General features: G+C 40.4%; 1 protein-coding gene across 1 annotated transcript in view; it reads left to right on the top strand.

Annotated features, from left to right (window-relative positions):
* The window catches only part of dennd1a (DENN/MADD domain containing 1A), a gene marked incomplete at both ends in the record, with an annotated part of 107,034 nt that overhangs the window by 5,181 nt on the left and 85,257 nt on the right, over nucleotides 1-16,596 (top strand). The window contains one exon of the mRNA XM_084324976.1: nucleotides 3,369-3,469. Within this exon, the coding sequence (XP_084181102.1) occupies nucleotides 3,369-3,469 (101 nt within the window). The remainder of the gene's footprint in view (nucleotides 1-3,368; nucleotides 3,470-16,596) is intronic.

Here is a 16,596-nt window from a genome sequence, read left to right on the forward strand (position 1 = left end):
AACACCATGCTACTGTAGGGAAGGCCACTGTTGGCACCATGCTACTGTAGGGAAGGCCACTGTTGGCACCATGCTACTGTAGGGAAGGCCACTGATTGCACCATGCTACTGTAGGGAAGGCCACTGTTAGCACCATGTTACTGTAGGGAAGGCCACTGATTGCACCATGCTACTGTAGGGAAGGCCACTGTTGGCATCATGATGCTGTAGGTAAGCAACATAACTTTGAATACTTCATGACCCTCATTGACTTGCACTAGTATGAGCTTAGCGTAATGGCGGCTGTCTTAAATACTTCGAAGCTTCGAAGCTTTGTTCCATGGGCATGGGATTCGAATATGAAAATAAAATTCGATTATAAAAGAAGAAGAAAATAATATGATTTTTTTTTTTTTTTTTGCTAAATCAACTCTGCCTCTCTTTGTTAATTACAACAAGCAATGCTGTTTGTTATTTAAGATGAGGTCGGACTCGGCACTGACAGATTTGTGTTCATTGTGCTGCTTTTATAAAGCCTCAAATGACGGCTTACAATATTTCATGAAAGCAAAGTGTTTTGTTTGTCTAAGATTTATAAAGGTTTAAACTTTACAGCACTGACAAAGTTGAACAAAGTGCTGTACAAGTCCCACAACATAAAAAAAATAAAATATATATATACCGGTATATATATATTTAAATATATATATATTTTTATAAAAAAAAATATTTTTATTTCGAAGCTTCGAATTAAAATCGAATCTCGGCCTTGAAGCTTCGAAATTGAAGGTCAGCCCCGCTAACATTTTCTTCTTCTAATATATATATTTTTTTTTATCTACTTTTTCTCCCATTTTCTATTTTTCTCCCATCCCAATTTCGTATCGTCCAATTCTACCCTCCCCTGTCTCGAACGCTGTTAGGCCATGCCTCCCACAAGCCGCCTGCAGTGTGGACGAAGCCTTACATCACGTGTCCCCTCCGGTACTTGAGGAAGCAGCCGTCGCATCTTTTCACCTGCACAGCGCGATCTCTCAGCGGCGGGGTTCTGCGTGGGAGGGACACGCCGCCCCCGTCGCTTCCTGATTCTGCTGCGCAGGCGCACCAACCGACCTGTAGGAGTCGTTGTCCACAACGTCCGATCCCCACCCATCAGCTTCCCACCCCCTAATACTGCCAATTGTATTAATATGAACGACCAGCCAAGCTGATAGCGATAGTATTGGTGGCGAGCGCCTTGCCCACTACACCACCTAGCCGCCTACTTCTAATATCTGAAGAACCAAAACCCTGTTGTAATTGCTTTTGGGGGGGACAGTTTGTGACAAATCAGACTTGCTTCTTAGAAATGTCGACTGTTTCTATATATATACTGTATATGTCTATCTCTCTCCCCCTATCTGTCTCTCTGTTTCTCTCTCCTGCTTCTCTTTCTCCCTTGCTCTGTTTCTCTGTCTCTTTCTCCCCTCTCTCTGTCTCTGTTTCTCTCTCCCTCTCTCCCTCTCTTTGTTTTTTTCATTGTCTTCTCTCTCTCTCTCTCTCTCTCTCTCTCTCTCTCTCTCTCTCTCTCTCTCTCTCTTTCTCTCTCTCTCACACACACACACACATAATCTTTCCATCCACTTAATAACGGTGAGTTTTATTTCTTGAACTGCCAGTTTTCACCTTTTTTTGTTGTAAAGAATCTGTTACTTGTCTGAATACTTTGCCAATACAGTGTAAGTAGCCCAATGTATCCATTTATCTAATTTTAGAATCAAACTCACAGCCTTGGTCTCCTCTTTTGAACAATGGCCATTAAAATGTTCAGCAAAAAAACAACTATGAATCATTATTATATTATATTAGTTTCCAAACTGACTTTTCGACCAACCTAGTTGTCTGAAGGAGCCGTCTGCCAACAAAGATATTGCTACATTAGAGAACACATGTATTCACAAAATGTATCGCCATTCAACGTTATTGAATTACCAATAAGTACTTGATTACTTTCCCTAAACATTTCTTCATGTATTTCCTTATGACCGAAGACCCTACAGATTAATTTCACTATGTATTATTTTTTATATTTGCGTTAATCGCGATTAATCACAGCCTATCATGCGATGAATGCGTTAAAATATTTGAGTCGTTTGACAGTCGTACTATTAATATAGACCCGGCTCTTGAACAGCATCTCAAAACATGCTCCGTTATCCTCCCAGCAGTTGTCGGATCCGCTGTGGGCGGCCAGGCTCTGCCACAGAGTCATCGCTACCACATCTGAAGTTGATCAGCGGTGGCATTCTTACCCCTGCACTGCATTGGTCACATGTGACACATAGATTTAGATGGGAATGAGATATTAGTCACTGACGAGAACGGATCTTTTCCTCGATTGTACAAGTTAAGAGTTCCGACTTCCACTGGTAGATTTACGGGGGGTGCTTGCGGTGGCTTTATAGTGAGTTATGACCAGTTACTTCCAGGTTTGACATGTAGGCGCTCTCTCTCTCTCTTTCCCTCTGCTGTATCTTAATGTGTTTTGGCTATGAGCTAATACTGTGTGTGTTATGTTAGTGGTTTGATTTTCAAAGGCAACGAGTGACTCAAGGTCTTAACCAGAATGTCCTTGAAGTGGGATATCAGCTCCAGTGCTAATTAGGGTTGATATTGTCAATTCAAAATTGAAAGGGGCCATATTATGCCCATTTCTCAGTTTAATATTTAAATTTCTGTAGTATATTTGCATGTTTTATGGTCAAAAAGCAGCTAGTTACAGCTGTACAGGCTGTGTGTGCAGCACCTCAGGCTCACTCAGCCTGAAATGTGGCTGTTTTGGCTCATGTCTCTTTAAATGCAAATGAGCTGCTCCTCCCCTGGGCTACGGCACTTCCTGGTTCACAAAATTCAGATCAAAGTGTAAAACTAGGCATTTCAGATCAAATATGAATGAAGATCCAGCAGTTTCATATCCTATTTCAATGTTAATACTTGGCTATAAAAATGCCACTTCAATAACGGAAATAGTAAAAACTAGAAAGTTGTGCTCAGTAGAGAACCAATCTGTAGGGGGAGTGGTAAACATAGACCAATGAAAGCTGATCTCCCCTCATTATTCGTATTATACTATCACATTGTTATACACTATTACACCATTACACACTATTACAGTATTACACACTATCACAATATTGGGTGGAATAAACATTTAAAGTGTAGTTTTCATGTTTTGAAATATGAATGAATTGAAGTGAATTAGTCATCTGCTCATTGAAATGCGTTCATAGCAGATCTACGAAAACAAAGATGGTGGCAAGGTAAATAAGGCTAATTGATAAAGTGATATTAATGTACATAATTAAACACATGAATGTTGTGTGTGATGGTGGTGCATGCTTCCCCAACAGTTAACAGCTTGTGTCCATGGGTCGGCGGCCATGTTGTACCCCATGTACTGGCAACATGTTTACATTCCTGTCCTGCCTCAGCACCTCCTAGACTACTGCTGGTGAGTACTATTACATAGACTAATGTATTGCCTATAGACTCTGTTGTACTATAACTACAGTATTAACTACAGTATAACTGCCTCAGCACCTCCTAGACTACTGCTGGTGAGTACTATTATTAGGGATGCACCGATCCGACTTTTTCAGTCCCGATACCGATACGATACCTGGGTTTGGGTATCGGCCAAAACCGATACCGATCCGATACCCATTGTCCAATTTCTTTTTCCAAAAAAGTAAAACAAATAAAAATGTAATCCACGTTTTTTTTATTTTCTTTTTTATTACAATGTATTTTATTTTTAAGAATTGTAAAGGATCACAAGTGTGTTTTTGATTTGTTGTAAACAAAGACAGAAAATAAACTTCATTCATTCAATTAATAAACTGTATGCCTCACTGTCACTCTGTGGAAGAGACTGGGATCATTCTTTTGTGCAAGGCAACATAAGACTTAAAACATTACTTTCCTAACTTAGTGAAACTAAATTTAACAAATTAACACATAGATATAAATTTACTGAATGGTTATTTCTTATTTTATTTCTTATAATTATTCTTATTTTTTTTAATATCCGATATATATATATTTTTTTTACCGATACCCGATCCAGCTATTTTACTGATATCGGCGGCCGATACCGATACCACTATCGGATCGGTGCATCCCTAACTATTATATAGACTAATGTATTACCTATAGACTCTGTTGTACTATAACTATTACCTATAGACTGTCTCAGCACCTCCTAGACTACTGCTGGTGAGTACTATTACATAGACTAATGTATTACCTATAGACTCTGTTGTACTATAACTATTACATATAGATGACTGTACTCTAACTGTTACCTATAGACTCTACTGTACTCTTAACTATTACCTATAGACTACTGTACTCTAACTGTTACCTATATACTCTACTGTACTCTAACTATTACCTATAGACTCTACTGTACTCTAACTATTACCTATAGACTCTACTGTACTCTAACTATTACCTATATACTCTACTGTACTCTAACTATTACCTATAAACTACTGTAATCCACACACACACACGCACGCACGCGCACACACACACACACAGTCCTCTGGAAGCACACAAACCTTTACCAAACCCCACCCGAACCTTCTCTCCTGTGTCTCCCCTACTCTGTCTCCCTTTGTTTTCATCTCCATGCTGAGTTAGTTATTTCTGTAATATTCAACTATTTACTTTGGCCATTTAAATTGTTTTAAAGAGGGGGAAATGGGATCTCACTAATGTCTATTTTTAAATCAACTGTTTGTTAACCTCTTAACTCATTCAGCGCCAGTCACGATGATAGTCGGGTTAACTCGCAGACCGTTCAGCGCCAGACCCGAGTATAGTCGGGTTTTAATCGTTATTTCTTTTATTAGCGATATCCATTCATTTTCATCCATCCAGCCTGATGTTATCGTTGGGAATGGGTCTGATCTCGCAAAAGGGCAAATACCGCCGCCTACGCCTTCCAGCTGGTATTGCACCCCATTGGGAATGGTGTAGTTTCTTTTCTGGGACGATCCGAGCCGTGCGGGCGGGGTTTAAATACTCAGGCGAGGTAGGCCTCAACAACGATGCATGCCAACGATTCATCATCATCATCAACCCCGCCCGCCCGTCAGTGTGTAACGGTCGGTAATGTGGTACGGACCTCCATGAGCAGTATTTGGAATGGCGATCAGATAACTGGATTATTTCTCTTTCTTTTGCATTACATCAGATACAAGGTAAGAACACTATATATAAATTTGATTGTTGATCTGATATTTATTTCTACCCCGATTGACGCTGTCTCTGTGTGTGTATGTGTGGCTGTGTGCCGTTGGTGGCAGGAGGGGGGGGGAGCCCCGCGGTCCAGGGCTCTTTTCATTCTTGCACGAGGAAGGATAATAATGATGATCTAGCGTTGATTTCAGGAAAATTCGATAATCAGGCGAAAATGACAACGTGTTTTGTGTATTCCACTAAATCGCTATTATCGCGTCTTTTCCTAGGATTACTAGAAATCACAAACTATACTCTTATTCAAAACGGTATAAAACGGAAATTTACAGATGAAAAAACAATCCATTTTGTACATGTTGACTGGAAGCAACTCACTGATAATCGACAGGTGTATTAGACCAATAGCTATAATATAAGATATATTTTAAGCACTCGCAAATCTCGCAGTCCCCCCATTGATTAAAGTGGTGGCGTTCTAGCGCCATCTCGCGGATTAAGCTCCGGCGCTGAATGAGTTAAGCATTGGGCAAAAATGGGGCTAGTTTTTTTTTTTTTTTTTTTACTATTGCATACCCAAAGTAATTTACGATTTATTATACTTATAGCACATGCATGAGTCTGGTCTCTTTTGAAAGGTAACATTCTGCAGTTTCTTACACAATCAAACTTTGAGTACTAATGAGATAGAGTAAGAGAGGTTTGAACACACTGAAGTAAAGGTTTTGTGTACTCACATTTCTATTTACTGGTTGCCATATGCCTGTTTTTAAGTTCCAGCTGAGAGGTAGGAGCTGGAAAACATAATGGTTCCATATGTAGTACAGGTCCAAAGTTTATATAAATCCCACGGAAAATGAATGTTTTACAAAGGTTTTTGTAATGTGTGTAGGCCTACCAGTAAAGATTTGGCATGATTATCCAAAATGGCCGTCCGCTGCCATTCATTTTGATGCTCTGTCAAAACAATAGCTTTCGGTCGTCCGATGCTTAAAGGGGACATGTACTATAAATGTCATTTTTCAGTCTCTAGCATTGTATTATAGTAATAGGAGTTAGTATCAATGTGTTTTAGTGTCTAAATACCATATTGGCGGATTGCTCTGATTCAGCTCAGATCATTTCCTTCTCCAGTAAATTAGGCCATCCTGATTTGAAGGCCTGAATGACGTTACTCAGGCTCTGGGTAGCAGACAGTGATGTGATTGGCTCTGTGGTTGTAGCTAATGCCCGCCCACAATCTACATAGACTGACTGTACACAGCAAGTGGAAAACCACTTCCTCATACTCTGCATGCACTAGTCTGGAGGGAGAGAGAGAGAGATAGAGAGCATTCAGGAGCACTTGGGGGGGGGGGGGGGGGCCTGCCGCGCGGAGGTCCGCGCGACACACACCTCCGAACGGGAGAGTGATAGAAAGAAAAAAAGGAAGAGAGAGGGAGGAAGGGAGGGGCCCCCCCCAGCACACCGAGAGGCAGAGAAAAAAGAACGGCCTGTCTTCTCTCTCTCTCTCTCTCTCTCTCTCTCTCTCTCTCTCTCTCTCTCTCTCTCTCTCTCTCTCTCTCTCTCTCTCTCTCTCTCTCTCTCTCTCTCTCTCTCTCTCTCTCTCTCTCCCTCCCACCCTCTCTCTATCTCTCTCTGTCTACCAGTCGCAGACTGTGTGGACTGACTGTCACTCAAAGTGCTTATGGGCGGAGCCAGGCCATAACAGCCTGAAATCTTTTTTTTTTTTTAATTTTTTTTATTATTGCAAAACAAAACTTATTAAAAGTCAGTACTCAACACACAATGTATAATGAAACTTTCAGTAAAGGTGGTTAAAATATATGCAAGTACAGAAACAGGATAAAACAAAAATAGTCAATAATAACATTTTAACCGTATACCGTGTATATCCAGCGAAGTTACAATTATATAAATGTTAGTATATAATATACCCCGAATACCTATTTTCTAAAACCCTACACACATATGCTCCAGCTCAAATCCCCCCCTCCCGGACCCCCTCTTGGATAGTACCTCCATTATCCCTCACTCCTAACCAGACATCACCATTATAGGCTAGCTTTTATTCTCTCCACCACTTCTAACCACATTAACATTTTGGATTCATTGAGCCCTAGAATTCTTGCTGTTGATATTTCTTGATATATCACATCAAGATATGTAAGAAACCACACTTTCCGGCACATTTTTTCCGGTTGAAACCAACGTGATGCAATCAGTTTTTTAGCTACTGTGATACCCGATAAAACCAATCTTTTTAGTTGTGGGTTCACTGCAAACTCAAAAACATCATTCAATAGCAATACCGCGGGGTGTACAGGTATATTCCAAAATACGAGTATTGATAATTGTTGGGACACATCTTCCCAGAATGCCTTAACTGGTGGGCAGTCCCAATACATGTGCATAAATGTTCCTTCATCCCCATTTGTACATTGGGAGCATTTGGAGTCTTGTATAAGCCCCATTTTGCACAGCCTTATAGGAGTCAAGTATGTCCTGTGAATATAGTTCAGATTGATTTGTTGATGATCCGGGTTCCTTGATGTAAGTCGGACATTTGCCCAGGCTCCTTGCCAATCAAAGTCATTTTCCAGGTCTGGTATATCCCTCCTCCAGACATTGTCTAGTTGAAGGGTTTCGTACGAGGACGTTAGTAATTGATAATAAAAACCTGATACAAAACCTCCCAATGTATCTCTGTCATAGAAAAATTTGTGGTATCTGTGGTGTTCAATTGGTATGTGTAATGGAACACCGTGAGATCTCATACAAAGTCGTAACTGTATGTAAAAAAGCCATGTGGACTCGGTGAGGTTAAACTTTATGCATATTTCGACATAACTACAGAGGCCCTTGTTATTAAAAATATCCCCTAATGAGTGTATGCCTCTTTCTTCCCATACAGGGAATCTTATAGGTCGTTTTCCCATTAAGAGAGCATTGTTATTGAATATGGGAGTGTGATTATGCCATACTTGATTGTTAGGAAATTTCCTTTGTGTTTCCCGCCATGTCCTGATTGCATGGGTTATTATTGGGCCAAATTCTCGCTCACAATGCTTGATTGAAAGTTTAGTGTATGCTATGTCTTTCAATCTCTGTGGGGCTACTATGTTTTCTTCTAATTTTCTCCAAGATACCAAAGCCTCGGGGTCAAACCATATCTTCTTCAATGGTCTTAATGTGAAGGCATTAAAATATTGTAAAAAATCTGGGACTGCCATGCCACCGTCTGCTTTACTTCTCTGTGCGGTGGATCTTTTTATGCGAGGTGGTTTGTTATTCCAAATAAATTTGTATGTGGAGGTTTGTAATCTTTTCCAGTAGCCCTCTGGAGGAGGTAACGGAAGCATTGAGCTGAAGAAATTGATTCTTGGTAATACATCCATCTTAACTATTGATACCCTTGCCTGTACTGAGTTTTTAAGTTTTGCCCACCTGTCCAGGTCGTCCTTGATTTTGTTCTGTATTTTTGTGTAATTGTGCTTCACCGTTTGTCTTATGGTGGGGAATATTTCCACTCCCAAGCATCTGAAATGTTTTACCATCGGTATCGCACCTGGGAGGGTTATATCTTTTTTTGCAGGGGTGTTAAGTGGAAGGAAAGCCGACTTCGGCCAATTTATCTTAAATCCCGATAAATCACCAAAGTTCTCAATCAACTTGAGCAGATGAGGCAATGTGGTGTTGGGGTTTTGCATGAACAATATTACGTCGTCCGCATATAAACTAATTTCTTGTTGTGTGCCCTTGATTACGATTGGTTCTATGGATTGGGATTGTCTTATATATTGTGCTAAAGGCTCTAATGATAAATTGAATAGTCCGGGACTAAGAGGGCAACCCTGTCTGGCAGAGCGTGATACCGGAAAGATTTTGGAGATGATTGTGCCTGTTGTAATCATGGCCGATGGGTCCTTGTATAGTACTTTAATCATATCAATGAAACCTTTTCCTAACCCCATCCTTTCCAATACTGCCCATAGAAACGACCATTCCAACCTGTCAAATGCTTTCATAGCATCCAGGGATAGTATCGCCTTAGGTGTGATGTCCTCTTTGTCTGTATCTAGTACGTGCAGTATTCGTCTTATGTTATCATTGATCAGGCGACCTTTTATGAAGCCTGTTTGGTCCGTATGAACTAAAGACGTCATATGCTTTTGCAATCTGATGGCTAATATCTTAGAGTACAGTTTGACATCGGTTCCGAGGAGGCTTAAAGGACGGTAACTACCGCACTCAGTGGGGTCTTTGTCTTTTTTGTGAAGAACTGAAATGAGTGCGGTATTTTGGTGTTCAATGAAGCTTCCCTCTTTGACTGAGTATAAGATCATATTTAGTAATAAGGGTCCAAATATGTCCCAGCAAGAAATGTACATTTCTGATGGGATACCGTCAATTCCCGGAGCTTTGCCGTTTTTCATTCCGGATATGGCCTTCTTGAGTTCTTCTAATGTGATCGGTACTTCTAACTGTTTAGCGTCTTCATCCGTAAGTTTAGGGAGAGTAATTTGATTAAGATATGTGTCTAATTTGTCTTGATCAAAGGTCGTTTCTGAGTTATATAAATCGGAGTAGAATTCTTTGAATGTATCGTTTATTATTTTGGGTTCTGTTACTAGAGCTTGTTGTTTCCTAATGGCAGTTATATCTGCAAATTTTGCATTAATTCTTAGTCGCATGGCTAATAGGTGACTAGGTTTAGAACCTTGGAAGTACTGCTGTTGTCTAGTGCTGCGTATTTGCAATTCCGATTTTTGTCTGTACATTGCTTTGATCTCGGTCTTTAGAATGTTAACTTGGTTATCTAGTCTAGTAGAGTTGTTGTATTTTAAAGAATTAAAAAGCGTTGAGTAAAGCGTTTCCATTTCAGACAGTTTTGTGTTTTGATTTTTGCGCAATATGGAGGTAAATCTATCCGAGAAATCCTTGATCATACTCTTTACCGACATCCATAATATTCTGGGATCTTGCACCGAGTTAGCATTATCTTGTAGGAATACTGTGAGAGCTTCTTTAATTTGTGTAATGAATTCCTTGTTGTTAAGCAGCATCGAATTAAAACGCCATCTTGGGGCCCGGGTAGATAATGTACCAAATGTTGCTTTCAGGATTAAGTAGCAGTGATCTGATAGCGCATTGGGTGTCATTTCCACTTCGTATTTATCAAATATTCTCGGGGATGCAAAGACGTAATCAATTCTGGATAGTGTGTTGTGTCTCGCCGAACGACAGGAGTACTTGCGGGTCATGGGGTTAAGTGAACGCCATAAATCAGTTACTCCTGTTGATTTCGACCAATCTTTTAATGCTTTAGATGAATTCTTTTGTTCGCTGGAGAAGGAAAGGTAAGTTTTGTCCATCCTTGGGTTCCAAATGGCATTAAAATCCGCACCTATTATGTATGAGTACTCGGGATGGTTTAACATTTCTCCTGTTAGTGAAGTGAAGAAACCCACTTCGTACAAATTCGGGGCATATACCGCTGCTAATGCAATTTTCCTGTTATTGTGTATAATCCTAGCTATAGTTATGCGCCCCTCAGCATCCGACCATACCCCTTTCAATTCGATATTTAATTTGCGTCTGACGACTATGGCTACCCCTCTAGTTCTCGTAGCAAAAGAAGAGTGACCAATATTATGGTATATGTTATCCGCTAACGTATTTATGTCTCCCTCTAAAATGTGCGTTTCGCTTAATAGTGCCACGTCCACATGTTCTTTTTTCATCAGTGTAAGCACGCTTTTGCGCTTGTGTTGTTTGTTTATCCCACCGGTGTTCCATACCATTATATTCAAACTAGCCATAGTCTATGCATGTTTTCGTGTAGTTTTTGGTAATGTTTCTGGAGTATGAAGCTACAATAGATGCACATCCAATTAATGAGGTCCCGTTGAGAGCTGAGCTTAAAAACATATATATATACAAATAAAAATCCCCTATTTTCCCCTCTCCCAGAAAGTCGAACATGCCTGTGTTCCAAGAACACATCCTCCGCGATTGACTTTCTCCCATGGTCCACCGGATTGCCCAACCTGAGCATTGTAATCCTAATTTTCCTATGCTCATTGCCATAGGATCTAACATTTCCATTCTATTGCAATAGAATGTCGCTTTTGGTCTTGCACCTTCCCTTACTGTAATGAAGTATTGTGATAAATAACCTAAAGATAAAAATAAAAAATAAAATAAAAAGAGAATAAACCTTTATCGACATATTCCTTTGAACCCTCCACCAACGTGTGGGGGGAAAAAAAAGGAAAAGATTGTAGATCAGTATTGACACCTTAATGTGAAGAACATTGGAAAAGAATAATGTAAGTTACAATATATTTAAAAAATATATAGTAATATTGACACCTTAATGTGAAGAACATTGGAAAAGAACAATGTAAGTTAAATTATATTTAAAAAATATAGGGTGATGAGAAGAAAAAATTTAATAAAATAAAAATCAATGGAAAGATATAGATAAGGAATAAGAGATAAATAATTATCAACGTGGAGAGGCCACTAGAACCGATTTAACTGATTAGATAAGATAGAAAAGCAGCGCCTTTTAGCGCTTCAATGTGCCTTTAATGGAGTGATTACTTAAATTGTTAGAATAACCTTGCTGTGCTCATATGTTTATGTGTGGATAATTTTAAAGTATTATTAAGGGCTGATTGCACTTCATTTAATTTATTATATGCTATGTGTATGCACACCGAATGTTATTGTTAGAGTTGTATGCTTCGTTGTCATGGTGCCTTATATTCTAGAAGGTTGTAGAATATACTAGTGCCTAGACTATTTTACATTCCAGAATGATCTAAGAGACCCAGGGCATTTGAGCGATAAACCCAGAATATTCCAGATAGATCTTTTTGCATTGATATTTATTTGTCCCCTCAGAGACCAGAGACTGAAATTATAATGTATTATGAATCGTATTATACACAGTACACATTGTTATAGACGACTTGCATATCGTTTGCTACTTTGATGAGCACAACAATGTTATTCCAACACTGGTGGAATGACCTCATTGATGAACACAATAAAGTCATTCCAACACTGGTATATATTTAGAGAGAGGCTTAACTGATTCCGGCATTTCCGTCATGCTTTGGGTTATTTGCTGCATTTTGAATCAGGAAATCCTCAGCATCAAAGGGTGTAAATGGACCTGACCTGCGGCCGTTATTGTCCAAGAATGATAACAGCGCCGGATATGCTAGCCTTGGCTTGTGGCCGGCTATGTACAGCTTTTGCATCACAACTTTGTATGGTTGACGTCGGATGATGGCCTCTCTGCTCAAATCTTCGTAGATAAATATTGGTTTATCACCATACTTCAGCTTCCCACGTTGGTTGCGAGCATATTTGATGATTTCATCCCTTGTTGTAGTTTTCCGCAGAGTGACAATGATGACTCTCGGCCCGTTGATATTTTGTCCCTGGGAACCAATTCTGTAAACTTGTTCCACTTCTGGCACTTTGTTTGGATCGGAGTTTTCCAAAATCGTTGATAACTCGTTTGGAAAGTTGATGTCATCGCAGTTCACTGATTCATCAAGCCCCACAATGCGGATGTTATTCCGCCTGTGGTAACGATGGGTTTCTAGTTGCCTCTCCATCACTTCGTTTTTAAGCAATTTTATTTCCCTCCGGTATTCATCTTTAACTTTTTCCATCTCTTCTCCCATCTCTGTCATGATACCTTCGTTCGCCTTGACTGCTTTTGTGTTTTCTGTCACCGAGATCTCCACTGTCGTGATTCGCTCTGACTGTGCATCGAACGCTTTCTTGACTTCTTCTAATTTCTCATCGATGTGATCGAATTTAGCCTCGATGCGATCGAATTTAGCCTCGACGTTTGCCTCGAGCGCCTTGATGTGTGTAATCTGCAGGTTAGACTGTTCTACCATCTGTTCTTTCATCAGGTTAGACTGTTCTACCATCTGTTCTTTCATCAGGTTAGACTGTTCTAACTGTTCTTTCATCAGGTTAGACTGTTCTACCATCAGGTTAGACAATGTGTTGAAATCGGGTGGATTTCTGCTTTCTTCAGTTGACGGCATATGGTAGATAGATGCAGTGACGTTGGAATCCATAAATCTGGCTGCTCTCCCTCTCACGGAGCTTGAATCTGTACCTTCTTTTATGTTGGTCTCTATTGACTCTCTTTCGGGGACCGTAATCGATGATCCCGGTACGTTGTCCTCTTCCTTCTCCTCCTCGGAGCTTGTCGCCGTCGGCTCAGAACCAGCGACGGTTAGGACGCGTCTATCTCGTTTTTTTACGTCCTGCGCCGTTGAAGTTGCCGTAGTTATTTTCTCTGCCTTCTTTCCACCTTTAACCATATTGTCTTTTGATATGGTTAGTAGAGGGTCTTAACAATACATACGATGTGGTCTATTCTCTTTCTTTACTGTCCAAATAATGTTATTAAACGAAATTAGCGTTAGTGGGAGCGGAGCAATTGCAAAATGCGTGTGCTACATGTTGTAGCGTAAGTCCGAACAGCCTGAAATCTTGAAGCTGAAAAATGATGGTTTTGAGTACTTGATTAGAAATATAAAACAATGCATTTTTTGAAAAAAAACTTACAGATGTCTTCAATACACTCACAGGAATTGTGTAAAGTTGCCCAAATAGTGCTAGGAATAGCAGTACATGTCCCCTTTAAGAGGTTAATTAGTCAGCAAAATCCTATCACTATTTGTCCACTGAAAATGTCCTTGGCCGAGGACAGTTACAGACACAGACACTCCATTGTCCCTCAGTTTGTCCCTCTGTCCCTGGTATTAGTTTTCTTTGTTGTTGTTTTTTTCCAAGATCCACGTTCTGTCAAGATATATAAAAACAAAAATTACAATGAAGAGCTTTGCTTCAGATCTGGTAAAGCAGCACTGCTTTACAAGCTCTGGAGTTCTGTGTTCTTGGTCAACAGAGAAGCGGTCTTGCTTTCTTAACTGTCATAAACGTATACCTCATATTTACAGTGTAACTCTGACACCAAGGGACAGTGCTGTAATTTTTCCAGAGGGCTGTTCATGACAGTAGACAGTATGACCCTCTTTCTGGACGAACCCATTAGGACCATCACCATCCTATCGTTTATCATAAAAACATGCCCTTGTCACTGATGCTGTAAACTTCCATTGATAGAGAAACTCCAAATACAGTCACGTACAGAATGTGACTGGACATAATTCACTAGTCTCTCCTATGGAAGTCGAACGAGTAAAACACTTTTGGAAGTGACAGTGATGTTGATCCTTGGGAGCAAGAAAACAAATAAAATACATTTTGATGATTTGTTTCATGGGCTTAAGCTGCGCCCATAATAATTTGACATGTAGTATTTCCGTGGTCAGTGTGGTCATAATAATATCCCCAAGATATTATAATATTTAGAGATGCTTTTTTGTAATAGTACAATCCTTTTTTTTTTTTTTTGTATATTGACATGCATGGCACTTGGTGTAAGACCAAGTCAATCTATGCCACAGTGCTTTGCAACTACCGTATGTCAGTTTAATGGTACTATAGAGATAACATGCAGCCACTAGATGCCAATCAGGTGCATTCCACTTGGGGGAAATGGGAAGTAGGGAGGCGATATGCATGTAAACAAACAATATACATTTTTGACCCGCACATTCTTTTTAAATGATAAATTCATTAATCAATATTTGGGGGGGGGGGGGGAGCAATACTTTTATTCCGCATCTCTCTAAAAGCTCTGTGGATGTATTATGTTTTATTCAGGAAGACTAATGTCATCGTCATTTGTCTTGTCAAATTCTTCTCTGACATAGAAGACCATTATAGTGAGAATGAAACAAACCAAAAGAAAAGGAACAGCATCAAGTCAACAGTCCTCAATAAAACATTTTTAAAAACAAGTGAACCGGAGCCAGCCGTGTCTCTCCTCAGAGGTGTGTTTGTTCCACCGCTGTGCCGCGTTCCACGCGGCTCCGTCCTGAAGCTGTGACATGACAACACGGAGAGCCTGTTGTCAGGGGGTGTCGAGACACACTGGCTTCATTTCCGTAGCTGCAGGTGTCAGCAGTGGGAACGGCACGCTGTTTAATTGCTTTGGGGGAAAAGATAGCAGTGTAAACGTCAGTGTTGACGCTCTTTACTTATTATTACTATTCAATTATTTATTATTGAATTATTATTTATTTATTTATTATTATCATATAAAATATGTTATATAATCATTTAATTTAAGTTGCAGCCATAATAGATTCATTTTACAAACTCTGATCTTTAGTCGTTGAAACGCATCTTACTTGAGCTACTTACTTTACTGGTTTATAATATTTTGATCTTTTATTATTATTCATCGGTTTCTTTTGTGTAACAAAACAAAAGAACAAGTGTTCCGTCCAACACATAATTTAATTACAATATACTGCATGCCATGATTCACCTAAAAACCCAGTCCACCAGACACCTTTTACGCCTCACTATTGAAAGCAGAAAGAGAGATAGCTGAGGTGAAAGAGACGTTGTTAATTAGTGTCTCACCCCCTCCAGTGCCGAGACACTGACCCTTCCTGGATTCACAGGAATTTATAGGGGAAAAGATGGAGTGAGACAGATTTTTTTTTATATATATATAACATTTTCAACAATAGTCAATCCATGGTGTGTGTTTGAGAAACCCAAGTAGCCTCCATGAGGCTGATGCACCTCCTCCAGACAGACTCACACTGGTAATTAGTGTGTGGGGGGTAGGGAGGGGTGGAGACTGGAGAAAGGGGGAAAATAATAATAATTATAATAATGCAGGACCTCTTTAGGGGGGTCTTTATTCGGCATGCAACGAACTGGACATGCAATTGGAGCGGCACACACACACACCGGGATACACACACACAAGCATGCATTGTCTTTTTCTCAGTCGCTGATGCGATTGAGTCTCTGCACCTAACCCATCCCGTCATCCTTCCCCCCCAAGGTCAGCCGGGAGCAGATAGGGCGTCAACGTGAGCCGCGCCCCGGGGACCAATCCAAGTGCTCCTGTCCGTCTTCGTCAAGGACGCCACAGCGTTAGCGATCTGTTGTTGTGCGTGTTTTTCCATTGGGTTTATCTTATCGGGGGGGGGGGGGGGGGGGGACCCTTGCGAGCACGGGGAGAACATGCAAACTCCACACAGAAAGGCCTGGGAGATACCCCACCTGGGTACCTGGCTGGCATCATGGAAACCTGGTCCCCAAGCGGGAATCGAACACTGGACCTTCTTGCTGTGAGGCGACAGTGTTAACCACTACACCACCGTGCCGCTCAAGAGAGAGGGAGAGAGACGGGGGAGGGGGTTACAATAAGGCCATGTCCAGACTAAAACGATTTTGGTCGTT

Source organism: Notolepis coatsorum, assembly GCF_963971535.1.
Source record: "Notolepis coatsorum genome assembly, chromosome: 11".
Classification (NCBI taxonomy): domain Eukaryota; kingdom Metazoa; phylum Chordata; class Actinopteri; order Aulopiformes; family Paralepididae; genus Notolepis; species Notolepis coatsorum.